This window comes from Salminus brasiliensis, chromosome 1, assembly GCF_030463535.1.
Source record: "Salminus brasiliensis chromosome 1, fSalBra1.hap2, whole genome shotgun sequence".
Taxonomy (NCBI): Eukaryota; Metazoa; Chordata; class Actinopteri; order Characiformes; family Bryconidae; genus Salminus; species Salminus brasiliensis.
Window position 1 is genome coordinate 71,912,616 of NC_132878.1, and position 18,138 is coordinate 71,930,753.

The following is an 18,138-nucleotide window of genomic DNA, read 5'->3' on the forward strand; positions in this document are numbered from 1 at the left end:
TTAGAACTTCATTCTGAATATTCTAAACTTATAAACAGTACTGAGTGTTTCTCTCCAGCTTTTGTCACATCCTCCCTCTTTGCGCCACTTCGGTTCTGTTCATCCCTCCTTCATTCTCCTCTTTCATCTCCTCTGCCTCTCTTTGTCTCCCGCCTCCCCTTCCTTCGCCCCTGGAAACGTGTGAAGCGTGTTATCCCAGGCGGATCTTACCTGAGAAGCCGTTCCAGCGTTTCCCTAGAGCGACACAGGCAGATGGGTAGACTGCAGCGGGGCTGCGGAGCAGCAGAATCGCCAGCAGCATCAACACATCTGCCCAGGTGTGCAGTAGTGCATCCTGTGTACACACATCTGAGGACAGGCAAAACACACATAGGCACAGAAAATTATTTTTTTAGCTGGCGAATAAGAGGAAACAAATCTATTCAATTTGCAAACAGAATGTTTTCCTTTAGTAACGCAACCAATGACGTTCAAGTACACTTTCTTTTAATAAAGGTTAAAAGTAAAGTAAAAGTAAAATAGAGCCCTAATATTATGGACCTCTTCACACTTTGAACACCATTTAGGAGAACTGAATATAAACATTTTTGTAGAGATGGCATATCATTTTGAATACCCATACTCATACCCTTTTCATAACCAAATCATACATCCATATGTATACCCATCCATACCCACTGATGGCATGAGTATGAATGTATGAATACATATGGATGGGTATAGATTGGTATAGATTGTCTGATTTTTAAAAAAATATTTGCAAATAATGGTGGAAAATAAGTATTTGGTCAATAACAAAAATTCATCTTAATACTTTGTTATATATCCTTTGTTGGCAATGACAGAGGTCAAACGTTTTCTGTAAGTCTTCACAAGGTTGGCACACACCGTTGCTGGTATGTTGGCCCATTCCTCCATGCAGATCTCCTCTAGAGCAGTGATGTTTTGGGGCTGTCGGCGGGAAACACGGACTTTCAACTCCCTCCAAAAGTTTTCTATGGGGTTGAGATCTGGAGACTGGCTAGGCCACTCCAGGACCTTGAAATGCTTCTTACGAAGCCACTCCTTTGTTGCCCTGGCAGTGTGCTTGGGATCATTGTCATGCTGAAAGACCCAGCCACGTTTCGTCTTCAATGCCCTTGCTAATGGTTTGCACTCAAAATCTCACAATACATGGCCCCATTCATTCTTTTAAGTACACGGACCAGTCGTCCTAGTCCCTTTGCAGAGAAACAGCCCCAAAGCATGATGTTGCCACCCCCATGCTTCACAGTTGGTATGGTGTTCTTTGGATGCAACTCAGCATTCACTCTCCTTCAAACACAACGAGTTGTGTTTGTACCAAACAGTTCTACTGGTTTCATCTGACCATAAGACATTCTCCCAATACTCTTCCGGAACATCCAAATGCTCTCTAGCAAACTTCAGACGCGCCCGGATATGTACTGGCTTAAGCAGGGGAACACGTCTGGCACTGCAAGATCTGAGTCCCTGGCGGCGTAGTGTGTTACTGACGGTAGCCTTTGTAACGTTGGTCCCAGCTTTCTGCAGGTCATTCACTAGGTCCCCCTGTGTGGTTCTGGGAATTTTGCTCACCGTTCTTGTGATCATTTTGACCCTACAGGCTGAGATCTTGCGTGAAGCCCCTGATCGAGGGAGATTAGCAGTGGTCTTGTAGGTCTCCCATTTTCTGATTATTGCTCCCATAGTAGATTTCTTCACACCAAGCTGCTTGCCTATTGCAGATTCAGTCTTCCCAGACTGGTGCAGGTCTACAATTTTGTTTCTGGTGTCCTTCAACAGCTCGTTGGTCTTCACAGTAGTAGAGTTTGGAGTGTGACTGTGACTGAGGTTGTGGGCAGGTGTCTTTTATACTGTTAACGAGTTCAAACAGGTGCCATTAATACAGGTAATGAGTGGAGGACAGAGAAGTTGTTACAGGTCTGTGACAACCAGAAATCTTGCTTGTTTGTAGGTGACCAAATACATTTTCCACCATTATTTGCAAATACATTCTTTAAAAATCAGACAATGTGATTTTCAGAATTTTTTTCTCATTTTGTCTCTCATAGTTGAGGTCTACCTATGATGTCAATTACAGGCCTCTCTCATCTTTTTAAGTGGGAGAACTTGCACAATTGGTGACTGACTAAATACTTTTTTTCCCCACTGTATATATAAAAAGAATAATAAGAAATGTGCAGTATGGGATAGTTACTAATTCTCCTGGGTAGAAACAATGCCCACACTTACCTGTAGTATTTTAGAATGTGTTTTGTTTAAGCACAGTTTAGAGTGCGTAGTATAAATATTCATCTTGTAGTTTTTAATAAATGTTTCAGAGAAAAGCCCAGAGTGGGTGGTTGTTTACCTGTGTGTGTCAGAGGGAGGGTAAGGATGGAGATGAGTGTGTTCAGCAGGGGTGTAAGAAACTCTGCCTGAGAGAAAACTTCCTCACTGTGCACAGCAGTGCATTGCAGCAGCTTACACACACTCCTCACATAACACACACCACCCAGCACCTGGGGGCAGCAGGGAGAGGAAAAAATATGACAAAGTGACATTTATAAAACGTCCTATGGTTACACAACTCACACACACATGCACACACATGCAAGTAGTTGCATACAACATATTTTAGGTATAATAGGTAAAGATATTTTAACATAATCTGTTTAATATTGTACATATTTTGGCCACAATGAGAAGTTACACACCTGGTTTCTGGCCTCCTCTACATTAGCGGGGGGGAGATCGGGATTCTTTAGTTCACTCAGGCAGCGCTCCATCTCCATCACATCCAACACACTGCAACACAAAGCTCAAACTCAACACTAATCACTGCACCTCACAAAAAGTACGTTCTTAAGCAGACATGTTCATACAGTGGTTGTCTAGATCTTCAACAAATGGAGAATCTAAACCTAATGATAACCTAATAATGAATTTCTGAACTGAGAAAGAACAACTAAAATCAATTCAACCTTAAAACAGCTTTAAGATCTTTGTAATGCTCCACTGACTTATAAAAGAGAGAATAGTGTATATATCACTCCCAAATGTAACTTTGGTGAAGCAGGCAGGACAACAGCTCACAAGTACTGTGTAACTCTGCACAACCAAAGTCATTTTTGTCCAATCAAGTTTGAAGTATATTTGTCACATGTATAGTCATACACAGTCCAAATAGCAGTGAAATGCTTCCGCACACACACATGAAACAATACAATCTAATAAAAGGTTATTATTATGAGTATATAACACAGCTTGAGTAAATATGTCAACCTAAAATGATATATACACATATACATACATACACCCACACATACAGAGAGAAATCACAAGAGATAATAATATGATTAAATAACATAACTAAATTAAGAAACAGTAGTGTGCAACATAGACCACTGTTGAGTGTAATGTGCAATGGACGAGTGCAATGTTCAAAAAGTGTAAAGTGACAATGCTGTGCAGCTGAGCAGAAAGTAATAAAGTGAGAAATAATTTAAATAACTCATTGAAAGAAAATGTACAATCATGTCATATTCTCTAAAATATAATTCTGTAAAATCCTGTAAAAAGTAAAAAAGGTGTTAAATCCTGTAATATTCTGTACATTTCTGTAAAAGGTTTAAAATGTGTAAAACCCTCTGATATTTTGTACAATTCAGTAATAAGCTAAAAAAAAATGCAATAAAATTCTTAACATTGTGTAAAATCCTATAAAAAGTCCAAAAACAAAGTCAAAAAAGTCAAAAAAGTCAAAAAAAGTCAAAAAAAAAAGCATAAAACCCTGTAATATTACTCTGCCGCCTCAGTCCACATGCTTCTTTCATTTTCAATGATGTTCTGTTTGGCTCTGGTCTTGACAGCTTGTCAACAAATGTAGTTCTTTGTGGTGGCTCAAAGTGTGAATTACACTTCCCACCTGTAGGGGAAGCACAGGAGCTAAAAATACCATACCTGGCTTTAAACAGGAGAAACAACCTTTAGAAGTCTCGTTGGTAAGCATGCTGCAATTTTACAGCATCTATTTAAAAAGTACTGTTTTTTTGTCCAATTGTGGATAAGAGAACACAAACTAATCAGTGCTTCCATCAACTACTCCAATTTCTGAAGATGACATGACATCCTTGTGACACACCACCAAACTAGAGACTCCCTCACTGTGTGGCTACAGAATTACTTCTCTTTAGAGCAGTTTTGACAGCACTGTCAGCTCAAACAGTTCATAATCGGCAGGCAGAACAGCCAGCAGCACATTTAATCACTGCTGAAATCATTCTGTGGAGGAGTGGAGGAGTTCAAGTATCTTGGGGTCTTGTTCATGAGTCATGGAAAGAGGGATCGTCAGATCGAAGGCAGGTTAGGTGAGACAGCTGCAGTAATGAAATCACTATACTACACCACTAGACCACGGTGCTAAAGCGAGAGCTGATCCAGAAAGCAAAGCTCTCAATTTAGCAGTCAATCTACATCCCTACCTATAGCCAGGAACTCTGGATAATGACTGAAAGGATATAATGCATACCAGTGGGCAAATTGTGGTCCTTCGGGTGGGTGGGCTTACTATTTGTGATGGAACGAGGAGCTCTAATATCCAGGAAAGGCTTAGAGTAGAGCCACTGCTCTTTTGCATGGAGAAGAGTCAGCTAAGGTGGTTTGGGTATCTGATAAGGATTCTTCCTCCTGTTGGAGGTGTGCAAGGCATGACCAACTGAGAGGAGGCCCTGAGAAAGATCCAGGACTAGGATCCAGGATCTAGGAGGAGCTGGTGGAGGTGGCTGGGGACTAAGGCCTGGCTTGGCCTCTTTTTATGCCCCACTATCATCATGGCCTTGAATTGGACTAAGCAAATAAGATGATGTCAGTCTTCCAACTGGTGACCCTTGGGTGGGAACGCCAGCGGAGAAAACTAGCCCAATGGGCTATAATGCTAGATATGCTGCCAATTAGGCCAACAAGTATTTTGTCTTTTTTTAATCCATTCCCATCACTAAAAAAACTGAACTAATGTGTGGGAAATCTGTGTGTTGCCCTTTCTGAGTAGTTAGGATGGTCCTCCCCCTTGCCCCCCCTTGCATAAAAGCGGTCAGTGTAGGCAAAAAGAATTAGCAGTGTTCTCCTGCAAGCACATTGGGCTATAGTGGTGTTAGTGTTGGTGTTTGTGACAGCTCAAAAAGATGTGGAGCTTGACGTGTCCCAAAGCAAACATGCACATTCATCTTCCAAGCACCAGTTGCCACATGTGATAAGGGAGTCGTCATACAACACTGCTAAGTAATTTAGCTCTTCTGTGCGTTCTGCTGCCAGCGTTGATCTCTGGAGATCGCATGCCTATTTCTAAACCTGTTAGCAATAGGTGGGGCTGAAACCTATATATTAGGAAGACTGTTCACATATTTCTGCCTGTATGGTCCACATACACTGTTCATGATATAACATGCATGTTACTGACAGGATGTGGTTATGGTTAAAGGTGGCGGAGGTAAACCAATACAACACTGTGCGTGGGAGAGTGTGGATGGATGACTGTGTGTAATGGAGACATTCTATTCATAGCACATGTTTATATATTTATGTTTCACAATTGTTGACGGTTGAGAGCAGGATACAGCCTAACACAAGCTGTGAAATTGTCTTTAGAAGTTCCTGAATGAATCTCGTAATATAAACAAAGCCACAGCCCAGCGGGCAGACACCAAATACGACACATCTGTATCACAGGATGCACGTTTCTGTGATTTTGAGACATGTAGTGTGAAAAGAACAGTTAGGACTAGAAGTGTCAGACAACACTATGATGCCTTTTATAAAGTGTGTACAGTGCTGTACATTCATTTGGGAGTAAACAGTAGAAGCAGAAATAATGGTAGAAGCAGGATAACTGGCTCTGTATTAATTAGAATAAAGCTGTAAGTTTTAGCTTTATTCTAATACTATCCAAAATGATTCGGGTGTAGCAGTTTGGAATATATCAGGGTTTTTGAATCACAGACAAATGTTACATCTGTATGAAATGTTAGCTTTTAGTCTGAAATCATTTTCTGTTACTGGGTTGCTTATATTAGTGACTTTTATTTTAACATAATCTGTTTGTTATGTAGTGGTTCAGTGGAGTGATTACCACCAAGTCTATGCAGTCTCTACATACAAAATAAATAACTAAATAAAAATACAGCATGTAAAACCCTGTAAATTCATTTACAGTAAATTGATGGTAGGGATGTAGATTGACTGCTAAATTCATTAGGCTTGTGGCAATTACTCAATTACTCCTAACTGAAAATAGGATCATTTAATGGTTCCCTTCTCTGAGTCATCATCATCATCATCATCATCATCAAGATTTCACTCCTTGTGAAATCTCAATAGCGTGCACACACACATGCATGTTTTCTAACCTGACCACATCCTGCAGAATGTGCTTCTGTCTGAGGGCGGTGAGAGTAAATTCAGGCAGCACCGCCACCAAGTTGGCCAGAAGACCGCACAGGGCTGACAGCAGGTGAGGGGTTACAATAGCAACGCAGACGGAAGTTTCCGCACAGTCCTGAGAGAGGGAGGAGTCTGTGCTTTCAGCATCACTCTGACCTACAACACACAAATGAATTTGATGAGAGTGTAAGACACAGTGGCATGCAACAAACTGGGCTCCCCTGGTCAAACTGTATTTTACATTGAATAGTTCAGTGGGCAGAAGATAAACTGATCTCCAGAGAGTTAAAGATGAAACTTTTTTAACAATATATGCAAGATTAGTGTATCAGTTTTGTTTTATACAATTTTAGAGTGAAAACATGAAAGAAGAATCATGGCAATGTTCAAGCATTTCAAGAAATTTGAGCTCTTAAAGAACTTTTAATATTGGCTTGGATCTTAATTAGCTTGTTCGGCCTATGGCTTGTTCACGGTCATCTTTAGAAAAGGCCATGTCATACAAATGTCAAAGCTTTATAAATACGCCGATTGCTCAAAGCTTGTCCAAACAATCAGCAGCCATGGGCTCCTCTAAGCAGCTGCCTAGCACTCTGAAGGTTAACATTGTTGATGCCCATTAAGCAGGAGAAGGTCACAAGAAGAAGACGTTTTAGTCAAGATTTAATGACACACCAGCAATATCTGGAAGCAAACATCCCACTCTCTGTAAGATGGAAAGACAATGGCTTCTACAGCAGAATAGTGATACAAAACATGTCTCAAAATACACAAAAATATCATTAAGGAGGTGCAAGTTAAAAGTTTTCCCCATACCTAAAAAATGATTCCTTCAACCTGGACTTCATAATCATAATTCTCAACAGTAGACAGTCTCCAATCTCTCTTTATCTTGTAACATCAAACAGGCTGTTTCTGCTATTGTGCCTTTAAGCCTTCCTAAAAGCCTTCCCATATATATATTCAGATATTATTTAGCATTGTGTTTACAATCTTTTAGAAAGCTAATCTAAAAGAAAAGAATTCCAGTAGAATTAGTTCATGTGTAAATGTTGCTGGAGTGTGTAAATCCTTGCCTTGAGCAGTGAGTCTGTTGAACGGTGTGTCCTGTGCTGCCCCAGTGGAGCACAGGGCAGGAGAATGGGTCTCACTGGAGCCTCCTGGCAGGAGCTGAAAGAGGAGAAAACCACAAAAATAAAGGACGACTTAATTATGAACAGAAAAGAAGTGGCAGGCAGAGTGGCAGACAATTATGTCGTAGTGTTGTGAATATATATTAGAGTGTCACAGTTTAAAAACATCAAGTAAATATTCATAAGGTAAGGTATAGCCATATTTTAAATTTAATTTGTCCTTCGAGCTCATAATGTTTGTGTGGGTGTTTGTCACTGTGCCTTTAAGACTGACAGATGTAAATTAGCTCTGTTATCTGTTTTCTGTTGTATGGATGGGAAATTCAAAAATCTTAACATGCTAAATCTCACTCTAATTTTACAAAATGAGAAAAGATATCTGGGTGGGGGGGTAGTATATAGAAAACAACAACAATGCACGCAGATTTCACATGGGTAATACATGAAATAGAAAACTGTCTGACACATAAACAGGTATAATGATGTACATTAAAAAACATGCTTGAAGACAGATTGGTTGATTGGTTATTGACTTACCAGTGTGGTAGAAGTAGAAACGGATCCTGAACTGTGGGTGTGATGGAGTTGTTGGGATGTTGGACCTCTGAAGTGTCTCAGAGAGTCGTTCACATCTATAAGAGAAACACACACATACACAGAGAACATGTTATGATGTATTTGTGTCACTTCTAGTGCAAATGTGTGCAAAAGTGCACAATGCAGAGAAGCGATTCTTCTACAGTTCTTAAGTAGCCACTTTACATGCAATCCTGTGATATTTCATGCTAAGTATTGTTTGGGTTTGTTCTGTTGGTGTCTGTACCTGGCTGAGGGTGTGTTGGAGGAGGGCTGAGTGTGAAAGCATGTCGGCCATTGTAACAGCTCTGCAGTGTCTCGGCCACATAATCAAAAAAGTGGCAGTGATAGAGAAGAGCCTGTAGGGCGGGGAGGCCCACCAGAGACACACCGGACCCTTCATCATGCACACACGGACTCTGTGAATGTGTGTGGGACAGAGAGAACAGAAACAAAAAGAGAAAAACAAAATCTCAACTTTTTGTCTGATATTATAACCAATTGTTCACAAGGTTATGATGTAATAATACATACAGCAGGATATTTACATATAAAGATAATTAATAGAAAAATAATAGACACAAAACAACTTTTCTTTTTAGTTTGTGCATGATGTGACATTCTTGACTGATCTAGTAAATAGAACTATTGAATTGGAACAGGATTAAAACAGCCAGGATTCAGTAAAATATCCCCTTATGGGCCCAATCCTAAAACTCTGGAGCTGGATTTTTTTTTATTTATTATCTTTTTGTAAAGGTTCCATCATCTATCTGTCCTTCTTTCTTTGAAAGCCTCTGTATGGTCTTTTTCGTGAAGTCAGTTTTAATTGTTTGTCCTTATTTTTCTTTTAATTCTAGGCCCTTGACTAACAGTCAAAGTAACAGTAACATACCTGCCACGAGCAGTCTTTGGCCTCCTCTGCATTGGCAGGCATTGGCATCACCAGCAGGTTTTGCAGCAGAAATGCTGCCTAAGGAAACAAAAACAAAACGTCAGCAATACTGCCATCTTGCTGCACAAAACCCTCAGTGCATGCAAAAAACCTGGAGCTAGCAACAGGCAGAAATTTCAATGCCAGCAGTAGTAGCGTTCAGGCCAAACGCTTACAAACACCTCAGCCTTCAAAAGACAAATGTTATTTTCCACAATTTATATTTCATGTCAATTTCATGTCAATGTACTTCTCCACAAAACATAATTTCAAAAGTCCGAAAGGCAGATTTTACTTTATACATAACTAACATACACTGTTAGTATGTGATAGTTTGGCCTTTAAACTTTAAACTATTTAACTTCAATCTAATAATTCTTATACCTGTGGAATTTTAGCTCATTCCTCCCCAATTCAGTCCTTGCTTAAACACACTTTTTATAGTTCAACTCACAAATGTGCTATGGGATTCAAGGCGTCTCCAATACCATTTGGTCACAACTTTGGTGGGAAGATTTGGTTTAATTCAGACTTCAACTGCCGTGAAAATTGTTAATGTGAACATCTGAGCCAATGAAAATCTGATATAGTAAATTTAATATATAATACAGCTGAACTAAGTCTATAATAAATCAATATTTTTAAATATCTGACGTAAACAGAGAAGATGCCCTAACTGGCTTGCCAAAACAAAAGTATGATGCTATGGCAAAGGTTTACAAAGGCATGGCCATAAAAGGCTAAAGACTTCTGAACATATTTCACAGGTTTACACATTACGTCAGTTGAATATAGTAATATATTATAATTAAATATATAACTATAAGTTACTGTGGATAGTCATGCGAGTAAAAAAATAAAAATAAAAATAAATCAATAAATAAATAATAATAAAAAAAGCTATTTCTATCTTGTACAGTTTTAAAACAACAAAAAAGGATAAAGGCCCAAAGGTTTAGGTATCCTGCATGGTCAGTACTTAGTAACCCTCCCACAGCTTGTAAATGTTTTTTTGTAGAAGTCTTTCCATTCTTGTTTGGGGATTTTCGCAGGACATTCTTCCTGCAAAAGGCATCTGTGTTCTGTGAGGTTTTGTGGTCATCCTGCAGGCACTGCTCTGTTGAGTTCTATCTACAGATTTTCAGGGCCATGGAACAACCTTCAGGTAGCCCACTTTAATGATTCTAAACCTTCCTTAAAATCCACTCTCTTTTCATTGTCAGCTTTTTACAGACAGTGCAATGTTAGCATCCAGAATTGTCTGATACTTAACTTTATCTATTCTTTTCTCTACCAGTGAAACATCCCCCATTTTACTGGCTGCAAAACAAGCCCAACACATGCTCAACAAACCCATGTGCTGAACAGTTGGAGAGGTGTTTTTTCTATGACGTTTTGTCCAAATATACCTACAATCATTGCTGCCAAAAACGTCTGGCTCATCTTCAACTTTACACCTTTCAGAAATAAGCTCATCTTTTACCATCCTAACTGTTTACAATAACAACAATTCTGACCAGGGGTACTGTATGAACACAGTTGCATGTGTATAGAGTGTATAAGTGGTGTGTGTGGAGTGCATAGCATGTGTATTCAGTGTGTGTATATTGACTGTAGTATATTTAGAGTGTATGTATGCAGTGTGTCTATGGAGTTGATGTGTATAGGTGAGTTTGTAGGTGGAGTGTGTGTGTATAGAATGAGTGTGCATGGAGCGTATGTGTGGAGAGTTTGTGAATTGTATATGTGTAGTGTCTTTGTATGTATATTTGGGGTGGGTGTATGTAGAGTATGTGTGTGGGTGCAGTGTGTGGGTGCAGTGTGTGGGCGTGGAGGGTGTATTGCTGACCCACCTCTCTGCGCACCATGCTGCACTCCTGTCTCTCCAGCAGGATGTTCAGCAGCGTCGCCCAAAGGCCGCCGGAGATGTTCTGGCAACTGGCCAACAGCGCCACACACCCGCTCTCTAACGAGGAGAGAGCTGTGCCGACCGCCAGACTGGCACAGCGCACCTGAGACCACAGACACACACACACACTTAGGCTTGGCACTCATTTTACCCGGCGTAGGCGTTTTGGCGCATGGTGTTGGCACCAGCTTGTGCCCATTACGCTCATCATTCTCAATGACCAGCTCAGCGCAGCATCTGCTTAACTGAGGGAGGCTTGGACTCTGTGGGGCCCAAAGGGGGGAGGCAGGGAATTAAAGGGAAAGTCTAACTAAACAAAACTAATCACTGTGATGAATGACATCTTGCTATTTGTCAACCTTAGCTTTCATTAAATATTTAAATACTGTATATTCAGTCATATTCAAAAGTTTCAAATGACGTGTTTTTGATTTTCAACATCAGTCTACAGGATTTTGTTCTGCACATTTTAGACACAATTTGCATTTATGTATTAAATTTAAACATACAGGTAAAAATAAAAGGACATAAAATGTACCATAATCTTTGTACATATTCTTTCCTGTTAAATGCAGTCAATAAATAGATAATGTGTGTTCAAATGTGCAGATGTGTGTATCTGCAGAGGATGTGACCTATTTACACTGGTTTCTTTTCATTTCATATGTATTTGTTTACTTATTTGTATATGCGCTAGGTATTGATACTAGGAAAGAACATTTTGTTCGTACACTATATGTCCAAATGTTTGTGGACACCCCTCGCAACAAATCCATTCAACTTTGATTTGCACCCATTGCTGACACAGATGCGCACGTTCAAACACAACAGCTTGATAATTCCCTGTAGAGAAATTTTGCCAACTCTCTGGAGCAGACTCTCTGGAGATCAACCTATTGGCACTATGCCTAAAGCCTGGCAGGAGCTAGAGGGGTATAAAGCCCCTTAGCATTGAGTTGTGGAGCAGTGGAATGGTGTTCTCTGAAATGATGAAGGTGCTCCATTCAATACTTTTAGGATGGGTTGGGGAGTTTGGGATGAGGTGGGGTGGTGATCATCATCCTGATCTCACTAAGGCTCTTGTCACTGAATGCAAACAAAATCTCACAGCAATGCTACAAAATCTAGTAGAAAGCCTTCCTTGGACAGTGGGGACAGTTACCCCAACCCCAGCAGGATAAACAATTTTTTACATGTAGGGAAAGAGAATATCATTGAAAAAATGTAATATAAGAAAAAACAGAATATGGGCCTTTAAATATAATCTAAAACAGAATAAAAATAAACTGAATTAAAATATATTTTTTCTTCTGCTTTTCCTGATGTTTTTAATCAACATAAATGTATGTATCACACATAACAATGCAGTTTTGAGTTTATGTGTCCTTTCTCTCACCTCTGGGTCTCGGTCCACCCACAGGGGAATCAGCCAGGCCAGGCCGAGCTGGGCTGCAGACGGTTCATCAGCACACTGCTCCTGCCCCAGAGACCACAGAGACATCCAATCCTGCAAAAAAAAACAAACAAAAAAAAACATAGTTATAATGGTGTTACTATATTACTTAGTACTTTTGCTGACTTTTGTGTAATTCTTTATGTAATCCTTTGACCCCCTTTTCATCGTTCCACAATAACCTGCAATTTTTTGCTAAATCCAACATGTTTTCTTCAAACAATGGACCATTTTTCTAATTAATTAGAAAATCTAACCACTCTTTTTTGTGGGTCCCTCGTCTTTGCCACTGCCATAAGAATAAGCGTGTGGACCATATGAACATTAAAGAACATTACAGCACTTTTTAAATAAAACAAAACAATACAAGCTGTGTCACCCTCTACACTTCCTGTAGTGCATTACAATCTGTCAGAACATCATAAAAAGCTTTTTAGGTATATTTTGGTCAACAGGTATACAATAAATTAAATAAACCAATAAATGTCTCTGCTGACTAACTGACTAATCTTTTCATGAAAAGTCTTACAACCGGCACCATCTTCATACCGACCTTATCTTTACTCTCCGCCATCATCTCATGTGACAGGTGAAGCAGACACATCACAGCGTTCTTGGTCACACCTTTTCCCATGAAGGACATGGAGTTCCCTCCCCACTCCACATAAAAAGAAGAGATCACCTGGAAAGATCATTCAGTCACTGAAAAAAATGTTGCAAAAACATAAAGACTGTCGATCTTTACGCTTGTGTTAAATGCGTATGCGTTTACCTCCAGAAGGCCGCTAAGGTATTTCTGGCAGAGTGTGTGGGGCTCCGTGCTGGGTGTGTGTGTGCTCCAGCCGGTCAGGGCGGTGGTGTGAGCCATGCTGCGGAGTGCGCGCTCCAGAGAGGGAAGGCCGTAGAACCGTGGAGCATCAGATAAACGCAGACACTGCAGCAGACGCACTGCAAGCTCGGAAGCCAACGGACCAGAGAGCAGCCTACACATCCTGAACAACAGCAAGACAAAACAGGGGACATTAGAGTAAAATAAATCAAACATATTTACATTTGTCCTGCAAGGGTTTCCAAAATACAAAACGTTTGGAAACTAAGGGGAATAAAAGCTGCATTTTTTGACAATAGGCATTTTTCTCCTGGGCTCCCTCTACAGTCAAGCAAGTGTAATTTGCACCTTCAGCCACCCACAAAGGACACACTTGCATGCAATTCTGGACAAGCTGAGAGATACAGAATCTTCACTGCTTCATTAGTGTTCCATAGTGCAGGCTTTATAATCTGTGACATTATTCAGACATTATTCATAATATTCACAAGAATAAATAAACCACAAAAAAAGAAATCTCCATATAAATACAATTTATTTAATTAATTAAATTAACAAATAATAAAAAAAATGTCTTACTCCTGCAGTACTTCACATACTCTAATTGTATATAAGCAAGGTGTAACTACAAGACAGGACTTCTTTTTTCTCTCACTGTGGTACTTGGTCTATGTTGACCAGGATCGATTGAACGTGGCACAATACAGGAGGACCAATCAGAACAGAGCTCATTTACATATCAGTCTTAAAGGCACGGTAACAAAAACAGTCTGTTCAATTCTGAAGAATAAAGAGGTTGGAAATGGACATTAAGAAATAAACTATGACTGCTGTTTTTCCATAAACTCACACAAATGTCATGAGCTGACAAACTGGGCCTTTTTAAGCTCCAGCAAAACCACTGTGTCTGAATATATTTGTACCAGAGCCTGTGAATGATCCACCACACCAGTAATTTCAGTTGAGTAGTGGCCCTATGGTGGTCCCTTTCTACTGATGAATGAGGAAGAGATAAACTGAGCTACAGTCTGTAATCACATAGCTAGATACTGGACCTACAAAAGAGGTGTTTCAGATAAAGTGGCCAACAAACACAGGTACAAGGTATGTGTTCCTAATAAACTCTGTGTACCTACAGTAACTACAGTGAATCTGGCATTTATTCCCAGGCCTTGCTACATAAATAGCTGCTACATTTTTCACACCACTTCTCACTTTCTTTTCACTGCGCTTTTCCACAGTATCTCCGGAACTAATCCATTGGAAAAGTAGGCGGAACTGATCGCACCTTCTTGAGAGGATATTCAAGTAGCCTCCTTCGCACTTCCAGGAGGAGAGAAAAGAGGATAAACTGTGTTTTCTGTACGGACAGTTTCCTCACTAAAGGCCCTCTTTTATAGGATAATACGTTTGACTTGTCTGGCTAAATAGTTTCACTGGGTTTTATGTGAGAGCACACAGATGTGCTCTAGTGCTTTCACACCACAGGTGAGCTTTAAGAGGGATGGTTTTAAAAGCACCGCTGAAAGCGCTCAAACTTTAATTAACACCCACAGGCCATGTGAGCAGACAACTCACAACTCTCTAATAAGAGGCACAGAGGGGAAAAAAAAGACACCATTCCAAAAGCAGCGTTCACAGCTTAGCACAATAATAATGGATCCGATATTAACCCCTTACAATGCAGGCTTATTGTTCAGTTACTAATAATCACTAATAATTCAGTAATAAATAATTATTCAGTAAATACTACAGATTATTCAGTGTTTACAATGAAAATGTGTAGAGTATGTATAGTATATGTATGGCGTATTCAGTATTTCTACTTTGTAAATATCTGTATTCTTTTTTTTTTACTACCATGAGGGACAATGCAAAGTTTTTCACTCATCATTACACCTGTTTAAAATGACGTGAAAAACATGATTTTATTTTTAGGACGGATAAAAAGCACTAAAACAGCTAAAGTCCAGATGTACCCGGTCATACACAACCACTTTTGACCTTTAGTGGTCTGCTTTAAATTATATAATATAAATATTTCACCAATATGCAAAGCAATCAATTTACATTTAAAAGTGAATTAATCCAACAACAATCAATAGATCATTTGATTATAGATGCAATCATTACTGATGCTATGAAAGCTATTAAATTGTTTGGCCTTTTTTCCTGTGGGCACAGGGTCACTATATAAATTCATGCATTTTGGTAGCCAGAAAAAAAGGTTAAAAAGTTTGCTTGCATAAACAATGACTTCTCTTTATTAGTTGACAAATCAACTGCACTGTGATTCAGTGATGCACTTTCTGCAATGTTTGCTCAGGATGAAGAAAAAAAAATTGTAATTATGTTTCTCTGGATCAGAATTCATTGGGCGCTGACCAAGATCAAACGGCTATCGAGAGAGCATGAGCATTTCATGTATCTGTCTTGTTCCAAGCTTGTTCTTCATGTTTTGTTTCCACTGTATCAACTTTGCTCGTTTGATCCCACAACGCCCACGAGCGCTTTTAGCCTCCTCTTTCAGCCCTCAGTCGCTGTGCAAATCAAATATAGCTTCTCTTTCAACAAACAGAACAGAGTCTGGCTGCCTGAGTGGAGCCAGAAAAGAGGAGAAACTTTCCGTTAATGACTTCAAGTCCCTCGACTAGAGATAAGAGATAAGAGCACTTCTTGTGTGTGTTGTTTGTGTGGGTAGACAGGTGGCCTATGGTTGAGATTGGAGCTGGCAGTGTGACTGTGTGAGAGTGACTCACTGAGTCTGCATGCATAAATCAGTTTGAGGGATAGTTTAGAAAAATATCAAATTTACTCAATATCCCCCTTTTGTAACTAACAAGTAATGGAAGCATATTGAAAGAAACTTGATTATTAACTCTCTCTTTGAGAACCCTGACTCGGTCATGCAGATTTCTCTTTTACAACAATCCTGAGTATTCGACCTTTCCTCTCTAGAGAGGCCACCCAGGTGCTTGTTCAGTCTCTTGTCACTTCAAGACCTGGTGGTCTTCCTATGCATACAATCAACAGTTCCTAAGTTCAGCCATGTAACTCATCTGCTGCGTTCTCATCACTGGCGGTTTCTAATTAGAACATGCTGTATGTATTCCACATATGTATCAGTGCTGATACTGGCACTTAAATACAGTTTTGTACTGACAGTAGGGGATACATAATATGGAACAGTGTTTCAATGCCTGCAGAATCTGTAAAGCCAGTATTTTGAGGGGTGACTGACCTGAAAATGATGTCAAATGACTGCAACCGTCTGTACAAACCAGATCAACAGACAATTCTACACAGCTAACAGTTGGCTTGCACAAAAAGGTTTCGAGTTAAAATCTCTCATAGAAGCTCATTACTCTAATAAGCAGAGACGTGGACCTTGAACCATGTTTAACTGCTACAGAAACCTTTTTTTGGAGATTTTATTTGTTCTTTATTTTTTGTGTCCTTTTTGTTGCTCAGAAATTGCTCAGAGTGCTGTTTTGTTCTCTTTCTTCTTCTTGTTTCTACACTTAGGCAGGTTTTATTTTTTCACAGCTTTATCAGATGTGAAGTTCCTCAGTCAGTAAACACTGTTCTTATAAGCTTTTATATTTAATTTAATTTAACAGAACACAGTCTTAAACAGTATATAAACAGGGGAACAGTATTAATACCAGGCAACTGTCGAACAGTTATATTAAACTGGCTGTATTAATAATCATGAAGAAAAAAAAAAAAAAAAAAATTATATATATATATATATATATATATATATATATATATATATAAAATGTTCATATGAGCCACACAGTCTTTATAGCCTTTCAGACAGGTCATAATACACTACAGGAAGCGTAGGTGGTGCTCTATAATGTCCATATGATCCGCACAGTCATTCTGGCCGACTGTAATACACTACAGGAAGCATAGGGGGCCCTCTACAAAAAAATGTTCTCTGATGTGCATACAATCCACCAGTCATATGGTATATACAGTATAGGTCTTTAGTTGTTAGTAAGTCACACTGCACCATCACTGACAAGTCCGCACAACCTTTATAATAAGCAAATTACATGTACATGGCCAAACTCTTCTGTGTTCTTCTGTGTATGTGTGTTACCTGTCAGATGTGTGTGTGAGCCTCAGCAGCAGCGTATTGAAGAGGCCAGTCAGCTCTCTCTGGAGCTGGTTACCAACGTCCTCAAACTCTTCGGCCTTCCCTTGGGCCTGTGTTTGTGTCTTTACCTCATCACTGAGCAACAGGTCCAGCAGTATGTGTGCATCCTACAAACACACACACAGAACATACACAGTTAATGATGTGATCCGTCAATCATTCCCTCCCACCGCTTTGTGACTCACGGCACTCGGTTTGGAGACTTTAGCATCACGGCTAGTGAAAAATAGCAACTCTATCACACATTCTATTTCCAGTCCCATCACGCCGCAGCACGTAATTTACCTACATATTCACGCATGCATGGGAAGAAGAAAAAAAAATGACTCCTGCGGCTCTGCTTCTCCGTTTTGGCTTCATTTTCTAGCGCGGCGCGACAGATGTTTAAGAAACACTTCAGTAATTACAAAATAGCTTAGCATATCACCGCCGGCCCTGCCAGGCGTTTCATCAAATCCGCCTTCATCTGTTGACTTTAAGGCGGCCGTGTTTGCATACATGCACATTAATGAGCGGCAAACAGAAAGGTAACGAGCGAACTTTGCTGCAGCCGACAGCACCGTTAACCTCCAGCGAGAGGGGAGGAGGAAAATAGAAGTAAATAAATAAATAAAATAATGCCACCAGCTACAGTTCAAGCACGGCTCTCCACTATAAACCATAATACGAAATTAATGCCTTTCTCTCCTTTGAAACAG

General features: G+C 39.8%; 1 protein-coding gene across 2 annotated transcripts in view; it reads right to left on the minus strand.

Moving 5' to 3' along the window:
- rttn (rotatin) overlaps positions 1-18,138 on the minus strand; it is a 66,812-nt gene that overhangs the window by 15,994 nt on the left and 32,680 nt on the right. The window contains exons 27-39 of one of the 2 annotated variants that reach the window (XM_072688577.1): positions 17,384-17,547; positions 13,216-13,435; positions 12,997-13,125; positions 12,387-12,497; positions 10,935-11,093; positions 9,043-9,120; positions 8,395-8,566; positions 8,109-8,203; positions 7,515-7,608; positions 6,405-6,594; positions 2,718-2,808; positions 2,372-2,522; positions 211-348 (exon numbers count right to left, since the gene is read on the minus strand). In XM_072688577.1, the coding sequence (XP_072544678.1) occupies positions 211-348; positions 2,372-2,522; positions 2,718-2,808; positions 6,405-6,594; positions 7,515-7,608; positions 8,109-8,203; positions 8,395-8,566; positions 9,043-9,120; positions 10,935-11,093; positions 12,387-12,497; positions 12,997-13,125; positions 13,216-13,435; positions 17,384-17,547 (1,792 nt within the window). Of the gene's footprint in view, positions 1-210; positions 349-2,371; positions 2,523-2,717; positions 2,809-6,404; positions 6,595-7,514; positions 7,609-8,108; positions 8,204-8,394; positions 8,567-9,042; positions 9,121-10,934; positions 11,100-12,386; positions 12,498-12,996; positions 13,126-13,215; positions 13,436-17,383; positions 17,548-18,138 lie in introns of both variants that reach the window. The other variant, XM_072688570.1, reaches the window with a different exon arrangement.